This window comes from Manis pentadactyla, chromosome 4 (genome assembly GCF_030020395.1).
Source record: "Manis pentadactyla isolate mManPen7 chromosome 4, mManPen7.hap1, whole genome shotgun sequence".
Lineage (NCBI taxonomy): Eukaryota > Metazoa > Chordata > Mammalia > Pholidota > Manidae > Manis > Manis pentadactyla.
The window spans coordinates 190,337,168-190,355,050 of NC_080022.1; the positions used below are offsets into that span (position 1 = coordinate 190,337,168).

Consider the following 17,883-nt stretch of genomic DNA (forward strand, 5'->3'; position numbering starts at 1 on the left):
TTAAATAATTATTTTTTATTGAAGGGTAGTTGACGCACAGTATTACATTACGTTAGTTTCAAGTGTACAACACAGTGATAAAACATTTATATACATAATTCTAGGTTCCAGCTATCGCCCTACCAAGCTGTTACAATATCTTGACTATATTCCTTACGCTATCCATTACATCCCGGTTACTTATTTATTTTACCATTGGAAGTCTTGTCCTTTTTTTTTTTTTTTTTTTTTTCTGTGAGGGCATCTCTCATATTTATTGATCAAATGGTTGTTAAGGACAATAAAATTCTGTATAGGGGAGTCAGTGCTCAATGCACAATCATTAATCCACCCCAAGCCTAATTTTCGTCAGTCTCCAATCTTCTGAGGCATAACAAACAAGTTCTTACATGGAGAACAAATTCTTACATAGTGAATAAGTTACATAGTGAACAGTACAAGGGCAGTCATCACAGAAACTTTCGGTTTTGCTCATGCATTATGAACTATAAACAGTCAGTTCAAATATGAATACTCATTTGGTTTTTATACTTGATTTATATGTGGATACCACATTTCTCTCTTTATTATTATTATTTTTAGTAAAAGTGTGCAAAATGCTTATTTCGCCTTTTCTGCCCTGCCACAAAATTGAATTTGTGCGGCAGATCGCATTGAGTCAGCTTCTGCCTTTCACTCTTTTCCAGTTACCATCAATCGTATGGCTCCATCATGTCCCCGTGGCTTTGGGAGCTCTGATCAGACTCTCCACTTCCTTCGTTTTACTATTTTTTAATTAATTAATTAACTAATTAATTATTTTTATTAAGGTATCATTGATATACAGTCTTGTAAAGGTTTCACGTGAGCAATGTTGTGGCTGTTGCACTCACTCATATTATCAAGTCCCCCTCCCCACCCCATTACAGTCACTGTCCATCAGCACAGCAAGATGCCACAGAGTCACCACTTGGCTTCTCTGTGCTGTACTGCTTTCCCACTGACGCCCCTACATTGTGTGTGCTAATCATAATGACCCGCAATCCCCTTCTCCCTCCCTCCCCATCCACCCTCCCCGACCCCTTCCCTTTGGTAACCACCAATCCCTTCTTGGAGTCTGTGATTCTGCTGCTGTTTGTTCCTTCAGTTTTGCTTCGTTGTTATACTCCACAAATGAGAGAAATCATTTTGTGCTTGTCTTTCTCTGCCTGGCTTATTTCACTGAGCATAATACCCTCTAGCTCCATCCATATTGTTGCAAGTGGTAGGATTTGTTTTCTTCTTACGGCTGAGTAATATTCCATGGTGTATATGTACCACCTCTTCTTTATCCACTCATCTACTGATAGACACTTAGGTTGCTTCCATATCTTGGCTATTGTAAATAGTGCTGCAGTAAACATTGTGGTGCAAATGTATTTTTGAATCTGAGATCTTGGTTCCTTTGGGTAAATTCCTAGGAGTGGAATTCCTGGGTCAAATGGTATTTCTATTTTGAGTTTTTTGAGGAACCTCCATACTGCTTTCCACAATGGTTGAACTAATTTACATTCCCACCAGCAGTGTAGGAGGGTTCCCCTTTCTCCACAACCTCGCCAGCATTTGTTGTTCCTAGTCTTTTGGATGCTGGCCATCCTAACTGGTGTGAGGTGATACCTTATTGTGGTTTTAATTTGCATTTCCCTGATAATTAGCCATGTGGAGCATCTTTTCATGTGCCTGTTGGTCATCTGAATTTCTTCTTTGACAATTGTCTATTCATATCCTCTGCCCATTTTTTAATTGGGTTATTTGCTTTTGCATGTTGAGGTGTGTAAGTTCTTTATATATTATGGATGTTAACCCCTTGTCTGATATGTCATTTACAAATATATTCTCCCATACTGTAGGATGCCTTTTTGTTCTGCTGATGGTGTCCTTTGCCATACAGAAGCTTTTTAGTTTGATGTAGTCCCATTTGTTCATTTTTGCTTTTGTTTCTCTTGCCTGGGGAGATAATGTTCATGAAGAAGTCGCTCATGTTTATGTCCAAGAGATTTTTGCCTATGTTTTCTTCTAAGAGTTTTATGGTTTCATGACTTACATTCAGGTCTTTGATCCATTTTGAATTTACTTTTGTGTATGGGGTTAGACAGTAATCCAGTTTCATTCTCTTGCATATAGCTGTCCAGTTTTGCCAACAACAGTTGCTGAATAGGCTGTTATTTCCCTATTGTATGTCCATGGCTCCTTTATCGTATATTAATTGACCGTATATGCTTGGGTTTATATCTGGGCTCTCTTATCTGTTCCATTGATCTATGGGTCTGTTCTTGTGCCAGTACCAAATTGTCTTGATTACTATAGCTTTGTAGTAGAGCTTGAAGTCAGGGAGTGTAATCCCCCCAGCTTTATTCTTCCTTCTCAGGATTGCTTTGGCTATTCGGGGTCTTTTGTGGTTCCATATGGATTTTAGAACTATTTGTTCTAGTTCGTTGAAGAATGCTTTTGTTATTTTGATAGGGATTGCATTGAATCTGTAGATTGCTTTAGGCAGGATGGCCATTTTGGCAGTATTAATTCTTCCTATCCATGAGCACAGGAAGTATTTCCATTTATTGGTGTCTTCTTTGATTTCTCTCATGAGGGTCTTCTAGTTTTCAGGGTATAGGTCTTTCACTTCCTTGGTTAGGTTTATTCCTAGGTACTTTATTCTTTTTGATGCAATTGTGAATGGAATTGTTTTCCTGTTTTCTCTTCCTGCTAGTTCATTGTTAGTGTATAGGAATCAACAGATTTCTGTGTATTAATTTTGTATCCTGCAACTTTGCTGAATTCCGATATTAATTCTAGTAGTTGTGAAGTGGATTCTTTTTTTTTTTTTTTTAATCTACTTCTTTAACACTACTGGTAGTCTCAGTGATTTAAAATTTTTTTTTAATTAAAAAAATTTTTTTTAAATTTTGATATCATTAATCTACAATTACATGAGGAACATTATGTTTACTAGGCTCCCTCCTTCACCAAGTCCCCCCCACAAACCCTGTTACAGTCACTGTCCATCAGCGTAGTAAGATGTTGTAGAGTCACTACTTTTCTTCTCTGTGTTGCACAGCCTTCCCCGTGTGGAGTGGATTCTTTAGAGTTTTTTTAATGTACAATATCATGTCATCTGCAAACAGTGACAGTTTAACTTCTTCCTTACCCATCTGGATGCCTTTTATTTGTTTGTGTTGTCTGATGGCTGTGGTGAGGACCTCCAGTACTATGTTGAGTGAAAGTGGTGAGAGTGGGCATCCTTGTCTTGTTCCCAATCTTAGAGGAAAAGCTTTCAGCTTCTCACTGTTTAGCATGATATTGGCTGTGGGTTTGTCATATATGGCCTCTATTATGTGAAGGTCCTTGTCCTCTATATTCATTTTTTTGAGAGGTTTTATCATGAATGGATGTTGAATTTTTCAAATGCTTTTTCAGCATCTATTGAGGTGATCATGTGATTTTTGTCCTTTTTGTTGATGTGGTGTATGATGTTGATGGATTTTTTAATATTGTTCCATCCTTGTATCCCTGGAATAAATCCTACTTGATTATGATGGATGATCTTTTTGATGTGTTTTGTATTTGTTTAGCTAATATTTTGTTGAGAATTTTTGCATCTATGTTCATCAGGGATATTGGCCTGTGATTTTCTTTTTTTGTGGTGTCTTTGCCTGGTTTTGGTATTAGAGTGATCCTCGCCTCATAGAATAAGTTTGGAAGTATTCCCTCTTCTTCTACTTTTTTGAAAAACTTTAAGGAGGATGGGTATTAGGTCTTTTCCAAATGTTTGATAAAATTCAGTGGTGAAGCCATCTGTCCCCGGGTTTTTGTTCTGAGGTAGTTTTTTGATTAGCAGTTCAATTTCATTGCTGGTAATTGGTCTGTTCAGATTTTCTGTTTCTTCCTGGTTCAGTCTTGGAAGGTTGTATTTTTCTAGAAAGCTGTCCATCTGTTCTAGTTATCCAATTTGTTAGCATATAATTTTTCATAGTATTCTCTAATAATTCTTTGTATTTCTGTGGTGTATATAGTGATTTTTCCTTTCGCATTTCTGATTCTGTTTATGTGTGTACAGTCTCCTTTTTTCTTGATAGGTCTGGCTAAGGGTTTATCTATTTTGTTTATTTTCTTGAAGAACCAGCTCCTGCTTTCATTGATTCTTTTTTTTTTTTCATTGATTCTTTCTATTGTTTTTTTTCTTCTTGATTATATTTATTTCTGCTCTGATCTTTATTATGTCCCTCCTTCTACTGACTTTGGGCCTCATTTGTTCTTCTTTTTCTAGTTTCATTAATTGTGAGTTTAGACCATTCATTTGGTATTGTTTTTTCTTGAGGTAAGTCTATATTGCTATATACTTCTCTCTTAGCATGGCCTTCACTGTGTTCCACAGATTTTGCGGTTTTGAGTTATTGTTGTTATTTGACTCCATATATTGCTTGATCTCTGTTTTTATTTGGTCATTGATCCATTGATTATTTAGGAACATGTTGTTAAGCCTCCATGTGTTTGTGGGTTTTTTTGTTTTCTTTACATAATTTATTTCTAGTTTCATACATCTGTGGTCTGGGAAGCTGGTTGGTACAATTTCAATCTTTTTGAATTCACTGAGGCTCTTTTTGTGGCCTAGTATATGATTATTCCTGAAAATGTTCTTCATGCACTTGAGAAGAATGTGTATCCTGCTGCTTTTGGGTGGATGTTCTGTGGATGTCTGTTACGTTCATCTGTTCTAATGTATTGTTCAGTGCCTCTGTCTCCTTACTTATTTTCTGTCTGGTTGATCTGTCCTTTGGAGTGAGTGGTGTGTTGAAGTCTCCTAGACTGAATACATTGCATTCTCTTTCCCTTTTTAATTCTGTTAGTATTTGTTTCACATATGTAGGTGCTTCTATGTTGGGTGCATAGGTATTTGTAATGGTCATGTCCTTTTGTTGGACTGACCCCTTTATCATTATGTAATGTCCTTCTTTGTCTCTTGTGACTTTGTTTGAAGTCTATTTTATCTGATACAAGTACTGCAACTCCTGAGTTTTTCTCCCTATTAGTTGCATGAAATATCTTTTTCCATCCCTTTCCTTTTATTCTGTGTTTGTCTTTGGGTTTGAGGTGAGTCTCTTGTAGGCAGCATAGATGGGTCTTGTTTTTTTATCTATTCAGTGCCTCTGTCTTTTGATTGGTCCATTCAGACTATTTACATTTGGGGTGATTATCGATAGGTATGTACTTATTGCCATTGCAGGCTTTAGATTTATGGTTATTAAAAGTTCAAGGGCATCTTCTTTACTATCTAACAGAGTCTAACTTAACTTGCTTATTATGCTACTACAAACACAGTATAAAGGTTCTTTTTTTTTTCCTCCCTTTTCTTCCTCCTCCACTCTTTATATATTATGTGTCATATTCTGTACTCTTTGTGTATCCATTGACTGACTTTTTGGGTAGTTGATTTACTTCTGCATTTGCTTAGTAATTAATTGGTCTAATTCCTTTACAGTGGTTTTATTTTCTCTGGTAACAGCTATTTAGCCTTAGGAGCATATCCATCTATAGCAGTCCCTCCAAAATACACTGTAGACACGGTTTGTCGGAGGTAAATTCCCTCAATTTTTCTCATCTGGAAATTGTTTAATCCCTGCGTCAAATTTAAATGACAGTCTTGCCTGGTAGAGTAATCTTGATTGGAGGCCCTTCTGCTTCATGGCATTAAATACATCCTGCCTCTCCCTTCTGGCCTGTAGGGTTTCTGCTGAGAAGTCTGATGTTAGCCTGATGGGTTTTCCTTTGTATGTGATCTTTTTTCTCTCTCTGGCTGCTTTTAATATTCTGTCCTTGTCCTTGATCTTTGCCATTTTAATTATTATATGTCTTGGTGTTGTCTTCCCACAATCCCTTGTGTTGGGAGATCTGTGCACTTCCATGGCCTGAGAGACTATTTCTTTCTCCAGATTGGGAAGTTTTCAGCAATTATTTCCTCAAAGAGAGTTTCTATCCCTTTTTCTCTCTCTTCTTCCTCTGGTACCCCTATAATGCGAATATTGTTCCGTTTGCATTGCTTACACAGTTCTCTCAATATTTTCTTTCCGGGACGCCTTTTTCTCTCTGTGCCTCAGCTTCTTTGTATTCCTCTTCTCTAATTTCTGTTTCATTTACTGTCTTGTCTACCTCATCTGATCTGTTTTTAAGTCCCTCCATTGTATGTTTCATTTCAGATACTGTGTTTTTCAAAATATCTATCTTTTGAAGTCTTCCCTGAGGTCTTGATTATTTTTTCTGTAGCTCTGTGAACCAAGTTTTCTTTTTTTTTTTTTTGAAATCTTTATCAGCAAGGTTGGTGATTTCATTTTCATTTAGTCCTCTTTTTGGTGTTTGAGGGATTATGGTTCATACCTGGTTCTTTTGCTGTTTCATATTCCTAATGATTACTCTGGAATAATAACTTTGTTTAGGTGGTGCCCTTCAGTGCCCAGAAGCTCTGCCCTCTGGAGCTGCCCAGCACCTGGAGCGATGGCGGGTGTCACAGGTGCGCAATGCCGATGCCCGCCGGGAGGAAAGAGCTCTTCCTGCTTCCCGGCTGCAGTGCCTGTGTCCACTGCCAGGGCCAGTGAGCTGAGGGCACAGGGAGCAGCCTCTGCATTACACCCTTGTGGCTCTCGTAGGTGGGGTGGCCCTCTGGCTGGCCTGGCGCGACGGTGGGGGTGGCAGGTTTGCGAACCGGAGCTGGCAGGGAGGAAGACGCGTCATGCTGCCTATCGTGGTGGGGCCTCGGGGCTTTGCTGCCAGCCAGGGGGATGGAGCGTGTGAAGCTCCTCAGGGCTCCCAACCTGCTGGGCAGAGTGTGCCAGGACAGTGTTGCCCCCCGTCCTCTCTCCTGAGCAGCAGACTCTGCAGTCCTTGCCCCTTTGGCAGCCCTCTCACCGTTGGGAAGTCTCTCAGACTGCCCGCCTTCCTTTTGTCCCAGAGCGGCTGGTTGTGGGCACCTGCTCTCCACAAGTGACTGGAGTCTCGGTCTCTCTGAGAATTCTGCCTGTCTTTGCTTTCCAACCCCACTGATGTCCAGAGCACCATGTAATGTGGGTTCGTGCCCCCAGGGCAGATCTCCAGGGCCGGGTGTTCAGCAGTCCTGGCCTTCTACCCTGTCCCCGCTCCGTCTCTCTTCCTCCTGCCGGTGAGCTGGGGCGGGGAAGGGCCTGGGTCCCACCAGATTGTGCCTTTGCTACTTTACCCTTTTCCATGAGGTCTTCTCATTTCCCCAGATGTAGGCCATCTGTCGCAGTCGTCTTTTCTGTCACTATTTCAGGAGTAGTTGTATTTGCTATATTTTTGTGTTCCATGTGGTTTTGGAGGAGGTTTATGCCTCGCCTCTCATACCGCCATCTTGTTCTTTCCTTCCTCTTATTTATAGTGATGTGATGACTTGCTTAGGGCATAAATCCATCCTGGCATTTGGGATTATCTCCTTAGGATAGGCCCCCACGGGACCTGAGGATGCTGTTGTGTCTGCACCCCCGTCACCAGGTCGCTCTTGGGAGAGGGCCTGGGACTTCTGCCCTGGGTGCCCCATCTCACCAAGGGCCTTGGTGGCATTGGCAGCCTCAGGAGCAGTCCCTTGCCCCAGCTGGATCGTGGCATTGCATTCATTACGAATACTTCGCTTGCATTTCACTCACCCCTCGTGAGCTTTCACACTGCAGACTTGTTTGAGGCTTTGTGACCTGCCTTCTCCTCCGTGGGGTACCTGGAGCTTCCTTCTGCCCTCATGTGAGCCTCTGTGTGTGTGGGGTGTCAGCCTGCAGCTGTAGGGTGGGTTTCATCTCCCCCAGGTGGTTGGTGGCCTTTACTTTATTCTTTGGACAAAGGTTTTATTTATAATGTCAAAACAATCATTTTTTCCTTTTATTTATTTAGCTATTTTTGCTTTTAAGCTTAAAGTTTTACCGTATTAAGAGATTTTTACAAAGTCTTTTATATTTTTCTGCTTTTTTGTTTACTATAGAAGTATTAATCCACTTGGAATTTGTTTTGGTTGAGTGTGTATGACAGGTGTCTTCCCCCCAGCAGGTCGCTAGTTGTTGTAGCACTATTTTGTGAGCATCGGGTTTTCCATTAACTTGTGATGCTCTTAGAAAACACACCCACAGCAAGTTCTTCTGCAGAATTGGCTTTGCCCCTCCACCCATGCGCTTGACCGCATGGATGCCACTGACTTAGACTGTCGTGCGTGACACCTGCCCCGCAGGGTGTGGAGCAGCTGTGTGCCCCCCTTATGGTGTTCCCGAGACTGATGCTCTCTAGTGGCTTGCCATCCTCTGTCCCTCAGATGGGTCTGGTTGGCCCTGTGGGAGTGGAGCTCTGCTGCTGTCCGTGTTCTGTGCTTACCTTCCTGAGAGGGCGGCTGGTGCTCTGAAGTACCTGCCGTGGCTGCTGAGTGTGAAGCTCGAGGAGGTGCAGCCAGTGGTGTGACCTGTGAAGGAGAAGGAAGCATAGGTTCCAGGGACCTTTCAGTGTGCACAGAGGGACCCTGTTTCTGTAATCTGTGTGCTTTATCTATGGGATATTTTCCCCGTTTTTGTTTGTGTGGGGTTTCAGGCCTCTGCCATGAGCATATATTCCTTTTTTTTTTTTAATGAGAAAAATACAAAAATACAAAAATCTATTTGCTTAAATCTTTCAGAGGAGCGTTAGGTTTTTCCAGTAGTTTGTGTGCTTTGCTCAGGAGTGGAAGTCAGCCAGCACGTCCTGCACCTGCCTTCTTGCCTCCAGGCCCTGCACAGGGGACCCAGCTGCTCCTGGAGTGTAGGGGCCCCACAGAAGGGCGGGCAGGGCTAGGTGAGGAGGTGACGGTTCTAGCTATAAGCTTAGGGTTCTCCTGAGGGGAGAGGAGTGGGACACGAGGCCTGTGGGTAGAAGCCAGGTTTGTGATCCAGAGTATCTGGCACTGTGACCCTGTCTCTGAGTCGGGCTTTCAGTCCCAGCTCTGCCATCTCCCAGCTCTGTGGGCCGCTTTGTGCCCTCCCCTGTCCTGCGGGGCAGCCCTGCTGTGGGCGCTGTGCCTACACACGGTGCTCCCTGAGTGCCGGCAGCTGTTGTCTGCAGCCTGTGGCCTGAGGTCAGAGGTCAGGCTGAGCATCAGGTTGCTGTGGGCGTTTTAAACAGGGTCAAGAGAATTGAGATGGGGTGTATACACCAGTTACCCATTTCAGATAATCACCTTGAGGTGCAGATTTTCAGTGACATTCCTGGCCGTTCCCAGATCTCCTGGAACACATGTTCTTGGGTAGCGTACCTTATTTTGTAGCCAGCACCCAGAGTTTGATGAAGATCCTTGGTGGTTGGCTCTCCTGGCATGCACTGGATTCGGGTGGGGCAGGATGGTAGTCAGAGCTCTGTCTCCTTTTTTCTACCTTTGAGCCAGTCTTACTGAAGCCCAGCACCCACATGGAGCGTCTTTTCCCATGGGGGCTGCTGCTTTTGGAGCAGGTGGGGCTGTGGGGAAGAGCTGGGCTCTGCAGTGTGGGGCTTCTGGGCAGGCTGGGGGCTTCCTGCAGACATGCTGAGAGGGCACTGTGGTGCTGGCATGGGAGAGCTGCCACCTGGTGTGAACGGGGAGGCAGGCCTACGCCCTGAGACAGGAGTTTCCAGGCTTTGTGCCCAGGCCCCTCATCCCAGTATATTCTCTGGGAGTGGTTGGCAGGGGAGTGTGTGGCCTTTCCCCGATATCCCCTTTGGGGGGTGTCCCTGTGCCTCTTCTGGAGGCTGCACTGGTGCCCCAGCTTCCCCTCACTCAGCCGTTCCCTTTGTGCGATCTGCTTCTTTCTGTGTTTCTGCCCGCTGAGTCTGAGCTGGGCACTCGTGTGGGGACTGGCTGGAATAGAGGGTACAGGCTTTGATATGGGCTGGAGGGTGGTGGTGGGCCCAGACCAGGTGTGGTGGGGGCAAGAGCCCATGTGTACCATCTGGGCTTCCTGCGAATGCAGAGCTGAGTAGACTGGGGCTGTGGGGCTGCCCTGGGGGGAGATGTGGGGCAGATGCAGGCCCACTGCCTGCCCGGGCCTTACATGTGGGGCTATGGAATCCCGAGGTGAGGGGATCAGAGTGGGGCCAAGAAGTGGGCATTGGTGGGGCTCTAGGGCAGTGGTGGGGACAGGTGAGGGTGACCCTGTGGTGTCTGGGGCCTCAGGATGAGTTGGGGGCCCAGGAGGGAGCAGGTGGGGCCGTGGGGCCTCAGACTGGCCGCGGTGGGGAATTGCCACTTGAGGGCCCCAGGGCAGCGTCCCTGCTTCTTAGGTTGGAGAGTGGTGGGTGTCTGTCTGTCCTGGAAGGAGGACCAGCTCCTCAGTCCTGGGCATGGAGGAGGATGTGGTGGGCTGTTGAGGGGTCTCTTTAGGGGCCTTGGCCGAGCCGTCACCTGTGTGCTTTGTCACGCGCAGGTTTGTCACACGGCCCGATGTTCAGCAGAAGAAAATGGCGGGTTTTCTGGACAAGAGCCTGTGTACCTTGTCCCGCTCTTCCTTCCAGACCATCGAAGGGGTCATTGCCATGGACGGGACGCTACAGGCCCTGGTAAGCACTGCCCCAGGGGAGGGGACCCTTGGCCACCTGCTTGTGCTCTGAGGTGGTTGAAGTGTAGTAGGAGCTGTGTAATCCTCACTGGACAGGGAACTGAGGGCTGGTGGGGGTTTGTCAGCCATGGCCTTTCTGTGCCCATGAGCTTGGACTGAGCTGGCCTGCGTGTTGCCGCCAGGGGGCAGTGGTGCCCGCGGAGCTGCGTGCAGGGGCACGTCCTCTCCAGGTCTCCTGTGGCTTACTGGCCTTGGGGTGTAAGCACTGGAGCCAGCTCTAATGGAGTGGGGCAGGCCGTTGGAAATTTGCTTTTGTGCGGACACTTGGGTCAGGGGGTTTGTAAAACTCATTAAACCCAGATTGGGCCCACACACATGGGGTGCCCTGCTCCACAGTCTTTCCTGGCCCTGTGCTTCTCTGCTCTGTTGGTTGCCTTTCTTTGTGCTGATGGGGGAGAGATCAGTGTAGGTTCCCAGAAGGGGGGAGGCCGCCAGCCTGGAAGGCCTTTCTGGCCAGTCTTCCCTTCCCTGGGGGTGCGAACAGCCCCTTGAGGTTCCTGGTACTCGGGTGTCGTGGGCAGGCGCTGCCCCTGCTCTTCAGTTGCAGTTGGAGTGAGACTGTGTTTCTGTCCTCGTCCTGAAGCTGCAGGGGCCCTGCTGGTTGTGACTCAGCGTGAGGTCATTGGGGTGGCGTCCTGGCTGCTCTCCCGGCTCTGGCAGGTTCTGGCGAGGCTTAGGAGGCCACGAGGGCCGCGGGAGTGGGGCTGATGGCGTGACAGCAGGGTGGTGGGCACGGGATGCCTGCGGGGCCCAGGAAGGCCCTTCCTGGAGCCCCTGCCCTGGGCACTGGGAGTTGACGGCCTGTCTTTCCCTCAGGTGTGCTCTTGGTGTTTCTCTGTTTGTGCCGCCCTTGTCTTCAGGAAGGATTGCCATTCAAATGATGGGACTATTTCAAAACATTTTAGAAAGACACCTGGAAAAACAAAACATTCCCTGAGTTTCTGTAGAATGTTGATGTAATATGTTTTTTCACACTTTGTTCTGTAAGTGATAAGTTATACAGTGGTTTTTTAAAACATGAGATGTCATTCACTTACCATTGTGAAGTGTGTGTTGGTGATTATTCTGTGATACAAAAAGGTTGTATAACCACCAGTTACAGAATATTCAGATCACCCCTGAAGGAAACCCCATAGCCACTAGCCGTCATCCCCACCCCCTGGCAGTCACTGACCTGCTTGCGGGCTCTGGATTCACTTATTCTATAGGTCTCATAAAAATGGCCTCACACAGTATGTGGCCTTCTGAGACTGGCTTCTTTCATCACGTGGTGCTCCCAGATCCATGCACAGTGGGGTGTGTGTTGGAGGTCCATCGCTCTTATGGCCAAACGACATTCCATCATTGGGTGTCCTTGGTGATTATGTATGCTTATCTGACTTCTAAGTGTTTGGAGCCTATATTTTCAATTCCCTTGGGGATGTAATAGTTTTTTTTAACTGAACAGTAATTTACTTTTCCATGTTTCTGAGGCCCTTTTCATGGCTGTGTTCCTGTTGTGCTGAGGAAATGGGTATCAGGTCACACAGGCACCCAGCCTGAGGAGGCTCTCACCCCGCTGTGTGCTGCCTGCTGAGATGTAAAACCCACAGAAGGTTTTATTGGGATTTCTGGCTTAATTGCTATGATGTCCGTCAGTGCCGGGAGAGGCTGGCCTGGGAGGGGGCCAAGTCAGGGGAAGTGCGGGTTGAGACGTGGGCCCACGAGGCCCTCACTGCATGGATCCTGTGGGAGGGAGGTTTAGGTAATTCTGGTGAAGGTGGAGGACAGGGCTGAGACGGTTTATTTGAAAGTTTGAGTATACGTGGAGTCTTCAGGTTTTGCTGTGAGTCACAGTGAGAAGTCTTAGGTCATGGACAAACCAGTGGGAGGTCTGACAGTGTAGCCAGCACCTGTCAGTCCACTGTGGCCTGCAGGGCAGAGCGTTAGAGCTGCCCTGCCTGGGCGCTGCATCGGGAGGGGTAGGCACACTCGACCCAACACTTTTGTGGTTGTGGTCTTGCCTTAGACCTGCGTTCTTGATAGGCTCCCAAGGTCACCCACAGACCCCTTGGCCTAGAAGTCTTTCTGGGGGCCACTGCTGTGTTCATCTCCGGGCAGCTGGGACCACCCCAGGACCTGCGGGCAGGCGAGGCCACCAGTGAGAGGCCACCAGCAGGTCCTCGAGGCCCTGATACTCTTCTCGGCTTGGACTGTTGGTCCAGCTCTGCACTGGCTTTGCCCACAGGTGTTTTGTTTCTTTTACATTTTTGGTCCTCTTGTTGCTTGTCTCCCAGTTATTCCCATGTTTTCTGTTTCTTCCTCCCAACTGGGAGTCCCGTGTGTGAAACAGCCAAGCCGATGCTGTTCTGCCAGCTGGGGGGAGCAGGTCACTACTCCTTTTTTTGCGGAACTGAACCAGCAGGAGAGGAGAATGCTTTTTATTTGGACTTTTTCTCTTCCTCCAGAGGAATGGAGAGACCTCCCACAGGTTTAAAGGAGCCAAGCCCTGTGCCTGCCCCCACCCCGGCAGGGTGTTGAGGCAGCTTGGCCGCGGTCCCTCAGAGCTTTCTAGAGAGGCACCCTCAGTGAGTGAGCACTTTGCCTGGTGAGAGCCCAGGACCCTGGGGGCTGAGTGAGTGGAGCTGTGGGACACTGTGGCCTGTGGGTCAGGCGCGCCTTTCCGGAGCCTTCCAAAGCCGTGTCTCCCTTGGAAAGCCTAGCCTAGTCTCTCTGGAGCCATGTGTCTTGTTTCTCGAAGGGGCTTTGTGCCTAATACTGCTGTCTGGGCGGGGCGAAGGTGCGTGGGCACCGAGCCCTCCCTCGGGGCGGGTTTCGCCATGAGCTCGTCAGACCTGAGTGGCAGAGGCTGGGCGCCCGCTGTGCATGATGCAGCTTGCAGGTGTATTGTGCTTTAGGATTTCGTCTGTTTTCCTTTGATGCACTTGGCTTCATTTTCATCCACCTGTTCATTAGTGTGGGTTAGGCGAAACAGGTGAACTCAGAACAAGCACCATCGAAACTACGACCTGCGTTTTACCTCCCTTGAAGCACACACACTCTTGCAGCGATGAGTTTTAACTCTTGTGGCAGGGCACAAGCTTTGGCAGTTTCATTTCACTAGAAGGCCCTTTGCTCTAGCTTTTTGCAACACCCTTTTGTTTGGTCCTGGTAGGTGTTAGGGTTCATGCACACTGAGGAAATTCGAGGTAGGGGCAGCATGAAAGATGGAAAGATGGAAAGTGGTCATCCTTCAAAATAGCTGTGCCTCTGCCTACTTCCTGACAGTCAAGCTCTTTTGGCATTTCCCACTCAGGCTGCAGAGCAGGCTGCTGCTGATCACTGGTTTCTCCTCAGTGCGTTTCCTGTCACGGCTGGGAGGGGCAGGAGCTTTTATGGCTAAAGACGGGGTGGTTCTTGTGTAAAGGGTGGCTGGTGTAATTAGTGGCCGTAAATGTTGTTGACCAGCTGTGAGGACTGCCTCTCCCCTTCACAGTGAAGTTCCTTTTATTTATTTTATCACTGTCAGAAGCATACCTCCTGTTAAAGGATAAAACATTTTGTTGCAAACACCTTTAAAAACCAAGCAAGCAACAGAACGCCCGGGCCTGTAGCCCCATACTTAGCGCCTAGTGCCTGAGTGAGCCTGTGAGGGAGAAACTGGGTCCTTCTGGTTTTCTGCGTATGGTTTAAGTAAATACTAGGCGTCTCTTGTCCAGGGAGGAGGGCCTATGGAGTGGCTGCCCTTGCCCACTTACGTACAGCAGGTGCACCAGAAACACAGGGCCCGGTCCAGGCCTGCTTGTCGGCTCTGCCCTCGGGCGTCGTGAGCCTGGGGCTGTGCTGTAGCAACCCCAGTGACCCAGGCGAGGTGAGGGGCCTTGCTCCAGGCTCCCCATCAGCAGAAGGGAAATAGAAAGCCTCTTGCCGCAGGGGGTGGCATGAATCATGCCTTTGATGATGAGAAGCTGCTTTTCCAGGACATTCTCCTGTGCTTTGGCTCCACTGCTTTTCGGAGCTGCCGGAGAAGAGCACCAGCGGTTCCACTTAATGTTCACTACGGCCAGACAGGTTGTCCAGATGGGACTTTTAGTCGCAGCACTCGCCTGGGCTGGGTTTTGGCAGATGGAATTGTGGTAGGAATGTTCATGTGCTCTTCTGGAACCCAGGGAGAGGGGTCCCTTCAGTTTCCTCGTGGGCCTAAGTAAAGACACTGAGCAGCCGATGCTGGTACTATGTCAGTTTCCCACAGCTCAGTGCCTTAGGGGGGCGGGCACCATGGTGGCTCAAGTCTTGTTGAAACAGGCGTGGTGTGTGGTCTGTTTTAAATTCCACTGGTTCCCTGGTTTGTACACATGCAGTGTGACAAGGTGACCTGTCCTGCTGGGCCTGGAGGTGAAGAGCCATGTCAGGTCTCCCGTTGCCTCTGCCTGTGAGAAAGCACGTGGGGTGCCGTCAGCTGGCTGCTGCAGAGCTGGGTGAGGGTCGCAGGCCTTGGGGCAAGGCCCTCCCTGGCCACCCACACACAGGCCGTCTGAGGCTCGGACAGCCCTTCTCCTGATTCACCCTTGACCTTGAGTTCCTGGTTTCTCTCCTTGGTCCCGGAGTCCTGCTTCTGTGTACCTCTTGAGCTTCACAGGTCCACAGTTGCATCTGTCACTCTGTGGCCCTTCCTGCCTTCCCCAGCCCATGCAGCGCGGCCCCAGCACTGAGCGAGGGTGCCCGGGCACCGTCTCTGTGCAGGTCCAGAAGCAGTCACTCCTGCCTGTGTAGAAAAGGCTCTGAGATGTGCCCAGGCCTGGCCATCCTCCCTTGGTCTGGTGCTGCTGGGCTGTCCTCCACCCTGTTGCAGGGTCCTCGGCCGAGGGCATGGCTCTGCTTGCTCGTGGGTTGCTGGCAAGGCATGCCCACTTCTCCCTGACTTCGTGAGTCACCTCTCATCTCACTTCCACACGGAGTGGTGGGGGCCTGCCATGGGCCTCTTAGCTGGAAGGAGCTGGAGCCTGGCCCCCTTCCTGGGCTGAGCCCCAGCACTCTGCCCCCTCGCTGTCCCCGTAGCCAGCTTTGCCAGGACAGTGCCCAGCCGTCCCCTCCACTGACCTCTGGAGGCTGCTCAGCTCTGGCGTGGGAACTGCAGACTTTATGCTGGCCTGTTTGTCTCTGAGGTCCCTGTGGCAGTTGTGCCTGCTACATCTTCTCTATGTCACCGTGTTAGGCAAATAGGAGGTGTGTGATCAGATTTTTTGATACTTGTCAATTAATTGAGAAGTGATTGTTTTTATCTAAAAATTCATAGCAGCTGAAGTAAGTGGTGATAAAGACTTTTGGAAGAAACTGAAGTTGCATGGATTTGGGGTTTGTCTCTGAGGCTGACCCTCTTGCAAGTGATGGCATCCGGCTGTTGCAGATCAGGGAGAGCTTTCAGACCCTGCAGCTTTACAGGGTTTGGAGTTCTTAGATCGAGCGGTAATTGAAGCCTGCCTGGTGTGGTAGCTCACAGTTTATGAAGTCTGACAAGGCTCCTGTGGGGCAGGCCGACGGAGGGCCATGCCAGCATGGTCTCCTGGACTTGCGGCCCTCTGTCAGTGCTCGGGGCCTGTCTGGGAAAGCTGGGCTCCTTGGTGGTGAAAGGCACCCCTGCCCAAGGACTGGGGAGTGGCCGTCTGCAGGGGAGCATCTCAGGGCAGTTGGTGACTCCAGCGTGATTACTGCGAGGGTGCCGAGGGCATTTGGAGAGGCTGCGAGGGACGTGGTGGTAGACTGCTTGGTCGTGGCAGGCTAGTCAGAGCTATGACAGGTCATGCCAGGGAAGGCAGAGGTGGTGGCCACCGCCATCCAGTGTCTTCTGGGCACTTCTCTGTGCCACCGATTCTTGTAGACGGGACCCCAGGTGCTGTGGCCGGGGTCTAGGCGCAGCATGCAGCTCCCCTCTGGGAGAGTGTTTACACCTGGTGTGCAAATGTGATGCTTCATGGAAAGGTAAGAGCTAGATGGGCTTCTTTCATAAACATTTCTTTATAAAGTTAATTTTCGTTTATGTTTTGTATAAATTTTTTATGATTTATTTGACACAAATTAATTTTATCAGAAATTTTTTTTTTTATTCTGGGTCCTGCCTGATTCCAGTCAGCTGTTTATCCAAGTCATCAAAAACTTAAATTTGGAAGTTCCTTTCTACCCCTCAATATATGCAGTTCTGAGGAACTAAACTCTCTTTCAAGAGAAGAGAAACTATGTTTCCTCCCTCGGGAGCTGGCGGCCCTGGTCTGGCAGGCTCCTCTCCCCGGGCCTGGTCCTGGAGCGCAGCCTGGTGAGCACTGCCTTTGGGACAGTCCTGTGTTGCAGTCTCTCCAACCAGCTGCACCTCGAGGTGGTTCCTTGGGGAGGTGGCGGGCCCTCAGATGGGCACACGTGCCAGGCCCCAGTCCTCTGAGGCACCTCAGGGCTGTGCATGGGAGGCCCAGCATGTGCTTTGCTGCTTTCCATGGAAGATGTGGCCCTGGGTGGGCTTGCTTTGGCCTGGCTGAGGACTGTGGGCCAAGCGTCCAGTGGCGTCCAGCATGGAACTGGTGGTGGTGGTGCTGGTGGTCCCGTTTGTGGTTGTCTCCTATGTGTTTGGCACATCTGTCATGGTGGGGTGTGGTGCCACTCCTTAGTGTTGGAACAAAGTGGGGGTGCCCGCTTACTCAAGCACTGTCCCATCTGCCCATCAGTGTTTACATCATGTCCTCCTGTTGAACTGCGGGCCAGGCTGGGTGACTGGGGACAGGGGGTGACAGGTTGGTGTGGAATACGCTCACCAGCTCACAGGGGATTCAGTGAACAGCACCTCTGAGCTGGCGTGGGAGGAGGACCTTTCTCCAGGGCCTGGGGTGGAGCTGCTTTCCTGGCCTTGACGTGGGGGTGCCCCTCCTGCTCGGCAGCTGGGCAGACTTGCACCTGAGCAGCCAGTGACTCAGGGCTCGGAGAACATGCCCCAAGATGGGAAGATGGTTCGCCGTTGCAGAAAAGCAAGCTTGGGTGGGTAGCAACTGAAGGGTGCGGCAGCTTAGCCTGATTACTGAGAAACTCGTTTTGTTTTCACCTTGCGCTTTGCTAGGTTCTAGAAGGACAGAAGTACACTCCACGGCCTTTTCCCTCAGCCCCCTGGAGGTGTTTGCTCCGATCTCTGGGGGGCGTGATTGCTTGCAAATGTATGCTTTCAGCAGGTGGTTTTCAGTGGATTCGTGTTTGATGCTTCCATGAAACGTGGAGGGCATCTCCTGCCTTAGGCAGGACAGTGCGT

At 48.7% G+C, this 17,883-nt stretch overlaps 1 protein-coding gene across 3 annotated transcripts in view; it reads left to right on the forward strand.

Moving 5' to 3' along the window:
- Positions 1–17,883, forward strand: part of TBCD (tubulin folding cofactor D) — a 145,396-nt gene that overhangs the window by 17,501 nt on the left and 110,012 nt on the right. For all 3 annotated transcript variants that reach the window (XM_036910774.2, XM_057501898.1, XM_036910772.2), the window contains exon 7: positions 10,428–10,560. In XM_036910774.2, coding sequence (XP_036766669.2) covers positions 10,428–10,560 — 133 coding nt within the window. The remainder of the gene's footprint in view (positions 1–10,427; positions 10,561–17,883) is intronic.